The sequence below is a fragment of the Nicrophorus vespilloides genome, unplaced genomic scaffold, assembly GCF_001412225.1.
Source record: "Nicrophorus vespilloides isolate i.1.1-1 unplaced genomic scaffold, Nicve_v1.0, whole genome shotgun sequence".
Classification (NCBI taxonomy): domain Eukaryota; kingdom Metazoa; phylum Arthropoda; class Insecta; order Coleoptera; family Silphidae; genus Nicrophorus; species Nicrophorus vespilloides.
In genome coordinates, this window is record NW_017098011.1 from 1 (window position 1) to 5,011 (window position 5,011).

Genomic DNA, 5,011 nt, shown 5'->3' on the forward strand with positions numbered 1-5,011 from the left:
TCCCAATGTACCAACTCATGATGTGAAACCCGAAATAGAACATATGTTTAGAGTGGCTGAGAAACGCCCACCGCAGGCGGTTTCAATGTTCTTCACGGTTGCAGCGGCCAGTCCCCTGTTACTTCTCTTGATCATCTGGATGAAGATAGGATTGCCTTTCAACTACTTCAATATTTATTCCGTTCCATTCCATTTGGGTTATGCCGGTATTCTCGCACTCTACACTTGGTTCTGGCTGTGTGGAAACATGTTCTCCACTTGTGTGTGGTTGGTTTACATCGGCGGATTTACGTTCATTGCTGGTAATAGAATGTTGAGAAACATTGCCACCGACAAGAAATAATTAAGTTCTCACATTAGATTATTTTAATTTTTTGTATTGTTCCGTGAATATATAAATTCATTGAATGACTGAATCACAGAAGACCAGATTTGTGTGCATCATTTCATCTTTAAGTTTTGTACAAAAGATAAGTCAGTGTTTTTTGCAATTGATAACAATAAAGAAAGTAATTAATTTACAAGAAATATTTGTTATTTTCTATTTATATTTTAACAATTTCAATAATTAGTAGTTATTTGCATATTAAAATGAACATACTTTGGACATTAATTATCGTGGTCATGTGGTTGCCTACATGAGATGATATGAAAATTGCCTATGAAATGGTTGAAAAGTTACCTATCCTCAACACCAATAAACAAAAACTCACTAACCTCAAAATTTCAGTATTTTAGACAATTTCATTGTTAATATTGATAAAAATCATAACGAATTACATAGATATCTAAATGGCAGAAAAAATTCAAATATTAGCTGGAGAAGTAATTGTGGATGCTCTCCCATATATTGATCAAGGATATGATGACCAGGTGTTAGAGAAGCTGTAAGTACAAAACATTTTATAATGAATAAAAAGTTTACTATGTTAACAATACTTAAAAATATATATTTTAGGCTTTTGCTATGGTGGAAGAAGAATGCAGAAGATACAGACCAACGAAAAATTACTTAGAAATAATTCCACCACTAAATGTGACTGCATTTGAGACACCAATGATGCATGCAGAGTTTGAAAGATTACAGAATCGCTTGCCAATGGATACAATGTCAATGAAAAGGTATGAACTACCACCACCCCCTGGTGGAAAGCTAAATGAAGTGGGTGCTTGGAATGAGTGTGTTGAAAATTCACAAGCACAATTGGAACACCAGGCTGTGAGGATTTTAAATTTGCAACTGATGTTAGAGTTTTGTTGCCCCACTTGGCAAAGATATTTACAATCTCTGACAGAGTGTGAACAAATTGCTTCAAAGAGGTTAGCTGAATTGAAGCAAGCTTTGCAAGAGGTTAATTGGCAGAGGAAGTCTATACAAACTAAGGGTGGTGAAGAATTAAGAAACTTGGAGGCAAAATGGGTGGCATTGGTGTCCAGGAATTATGAGATAGAGCAGGCATGTTCATTAGCAGAGGAATACTTTGCTTCTATGAAACAGCAATCTTCACAGCCTGAAGAAACTGAAGAAAAAATGACTTAAAATAGCACAACTTTATTTGATAACAATTTTTATTTAATAAAATATACATTATATGCCAAACACATTTTCTCCTTTTACATGTGTTTATTTAACATTTATTTAATTGACTTTAAGTTAATAATAAGTAATAACAATAATGTTTATTGCATCAGTAGTAAAGAAAAAAAAACATATACCGCAATATAAAGAACAAAATAAATATATATATATATATAATTTCAAAATGTAACAAAATACTTAAAGGTTGGTTAATTGTACAGTAAACATTTATATATAATATTAAAAACATTGATGTTTAACTTTGTTAACAAATACATTAACGACTATTGAATAGAGAAGTAGGTAAAAGTTTTTTCATCTAGACTCAATTGAACGGTTTATCGTCATGTAATAACAGTAATTCCTGAAAAATTGGTTTGTTTTGACTTTAGTGATGGAAGATTGTGCGTGGAAAAGTTTGAAATATAGTGAAAACAGAACAATAAAAATGACAGCAATCCAATCGACTTGTGAAAACTAATGTTTCGTAAATAATATCCAAGAATATTGTACGTTAACATGCTCAATAATTATATTATGTTTGAATTTGTCTATACCAAATCAAAGCAACTCAATCACAATTTACAACAAAAACGTCAGTTTATTATGACAAATAGTTTATAACTGATTTTACTTTATCTACTTTTAATGGCAAACGCTGGGCGGCCTTCGGCTGTGCCACCTGTTCAATCTCCGCCACCGCTTCAACAACAAACATCTCCTGCAGGCCCTCCACGACTTTCCGCATTACAGGCACCTGGTCCATCTCTATCAAGCAAACTAACTTTTGGTCATTGGAGCATTAGTTCCGCTGGTTACCGGAAACTACCTGATGATGAATTACCAGTACAACCGAGATCGAGCATACTACTACCACACCTGCAGCAGTCTGAGAAGAAATTCTTCGAATTGGTAGCTGCAAATGAAGTACCTCCGGTAATTGAATTCCTACAACAAAACGAAGGCTTCAACGTAAATTGCGTAAACTTCCAAGGCGTCTCCGCTTTGCACATAGCGTTACAGAACCGCTCCGAATCTATGGTGGAATTCCTAGTGAGCCAACCGAATATAGATATCGGTGATTGCGTTCTGCACGCGGTCAGAGACAATCTAATCAAGATCCTTCAAATGCTGCTCGATAAATTGCAAGAAACGGCCCCGGGATTGGAATTCGTCGGTGTAACCCATAGCTCTGATTTTCCAGATCACGTTACGCCTCTAATTCTCGCGGCGCAGTGCGGCCATTTCGAAATAATTGAACTTTTAATTGAAAGGGGACACAAGATAGCCAAGCCTCACCCACCAGACTGCAAATGCGGTGAATGCATGATGCATTTACAGCACGACGATCTGTTGCACGGAGAAACTCTCCGCCTGAACTTGTACAGAGCCATCACGAATCCTGCGTACATCTGCCACTCCACCCACGATCCAATACTGACATCCTTTGAGCTGTCCAGAGAGTTGACGCAGTGCAGCTTTATGGTACCTGAATTTAGAGTTGCTTACCAGGAGTTGGCTCAAGAGATCAGCGCCTTTGCAGTTGAGCTAATTGCGTGCTGCAGGAGCACCGAAGAAATGGATTTGATTCTGAGGCAGAAGAGCGGGATTTCCGCGTCCGGTGTTTTATATCCTCGACTTCTATTAGCCATGAACTACAAACAGAAAGGCTTTGTTTCACACCCAAACACGCAGCAGATGATCGAGGCTACGTGGCACGGTGACTGGTACGAATGGAAATATAAACATGGTTTGATTCGATGCATTTACCCTCTAATTAGGCTAGTATTGTTGCCTTTCATTGCTATACTTTGTTTACTAATGCCACGGCATTCATGGGTGAAGCATTGGGCAATTCCTTTGAACAAAATGATTACCCACAACGCATCCTACTTCTTATTCCTGATCGTCCTCTTGATAGAATCGAATCTAGATAAAACTGGTCAAAGGCGTGGTCCACCAAATTCCGGCTTGGAACCGTTAATCATATTATACGTGGTCGGACACGTGTGGGGCAGTTTTCGGCTATGCATGATGCAAGGGCCCAAAAGACATTTCAAGATCATGTGGAACTCGTACGATGTGATAATGTATGTGCTGTTCGCATTAACATTCGTTTTCTGGCTTGCTTCTTACATGGATGTTAAACAAAATGGTCAAGCAGACCTTGAGAGAAAATATTGGCATCATTTGGATCCAGAATTGATAGCTGAGGGATGTTTTGCAATTGCCGTAATCATGTCATACTTTCGATTACTTTACTTGTGTCGCTTGAATTACTACCTGGGACCATTACAAATATCGCTTGGAAAGATGAGTGCAGATATTGCAAAATATTTGGTAATCTTCACGCTTATCTTAATATCATTCTCAGCTGGCATGTGCAGATTTTACCAGTATTATGATGGGATGGTAAAAATTGGCGATAACGGAGTCTCAACATCCCAAAACTCGTCTTTTGTGAATTTTTCTGCTGCATTGAAAATTTTCTTTTGGGCTATTTTCTGCATGGCTCCTCTAGAAGCAGCTGATGTTGTAATAGAAAATCTACCAGGCGAAAAAGAGAAAACTACAATTACAAACCATCATGAATTTACGGAAGCTATAGGGTACATGGTGTACGGTACCTTCGAGGTGTTGATCGTGATTATGCTTCTTAACATGTTGATTGCTACAATATCAAATACCTATCAAAGAGTTACTGATAACGTAGACGTTGAGTGGACTTTCGGAAAAACGGATTTATATATAGAGTATATGTTGCAGACTACTTTACCTCCGCCTCTAAATCTAATACCTACAGCTCAGGGCATTTCATCGTGCATAGAATGGTTACAAGTTGCAAGCAAGAATCCTCCAGGTAAAGTTGCAAGATGCACACCCTCAAATTGCTGTTATATAGAGAGCGAGTTGGATGAGCATATAGCGAGGGATTTTCCAATTTTGATGTCTCAGTTGGTGCAACGTTATTTCAGAGAGAAAGATTCGAACGTTGATACGTCCGGTGATGATATTGATATTCTGAAGAATGAATTGGCTGAGCTTAAGCAGTATATTAAGGAAGCGCTCGAAGGTAGAGGAACACATGCTCCTACACCAAATGAACTTCCAAGACAGAATCAAGCACCACCTAGGCAGAGCCAAGCTCCACCAGCTACATAATTATTTATTTATTGTATACTTATAATTTATTAAATGTATATATTGTAATTAGATTGTTCAGAGTGTTTCCTTTACTTATATATTTTTTTTAACACATAAAACATAAGGAATATACTCGACCCATAAGGCATTGAGTCGAGATTGAGCGGATAAGAAAATAAGTACGTGAACAATTTTAATGGTATTAATCAGGCCCAGTTTTCAGCGTCTGATCCGATACGCGTTCTTTTTATCCTTCCTTATTTCTTTCTTTCTTACCTTTAAGCCTTC

General features: G+C 37.4%; 3 protein-coding genes across 3 annotated transcripts; all 3 read left to right on the forward strand.

The window, feature by feature from the left end:
* The first annotated feature begins 43 nt into the window (after nt 1-43).
* Nucleotides 44-343, forward strand: LOC108561526 (dolichyl-diphosphooligosaccharide--protein glycosyltransferase subunit 2-like). The gene has a single exon (XM_017919497.1). It carries the CDS (start codon nt 44-46, stop codon nt 341-343), a length of 300 nt encoding a protein of 99 aa, XP_017774986.1.
* A 359-nt stretch (nt 344-702) lies between these two features.
* On the forward strand, nt 703-1,600 carry LOC108561528 (pre-mRNA-splicing factor SPF27-like). The gene is given in 3 exon segments (XM_017919500.1): nt 703-865; nt 868-887; nt 959-1,600. Coding segments are annotated over 3 exon segments (675 nt in total). The 5' UTR covers nt 703-792; the 3' UTR covers nt 1,541-1,600.
* A 266-nt stretch (nt 1,601-1,866) lies between these two features.
* LOC108561527 (short transient receptor potential channel 4-like) lies at nt 1,867-4,741 on the forward strand. The gene has a single exon (XM_017919499.1). It carries the CDS (start codon nt 2,228-2,230, stop codon nt 4,739-4,741), a length of 2,514 nt encoding a protein of 837 aa, XP_017774988.1. The 5' UTR covers nt 1,867-2,227.
* Nucleotides 4,742-5,011: the final 270 nt, after the last annotated feature.

Coding starts and splice junctions, on each gene's coding strand:
- LOC108561527 (XM_017919499.1), top strand. CDS start 2,228: ATGGCAAACGCTGGGCGGCCTTCGGCTGTGCCACCTGTTCAATCTCCG.
- LOC108561526 (XM_017919497.1), top strand. CDS start 44: ATGTTTAGAGTGGCTGAGAAACGCCCACCGCAGGCGGTTTCAATGTTC.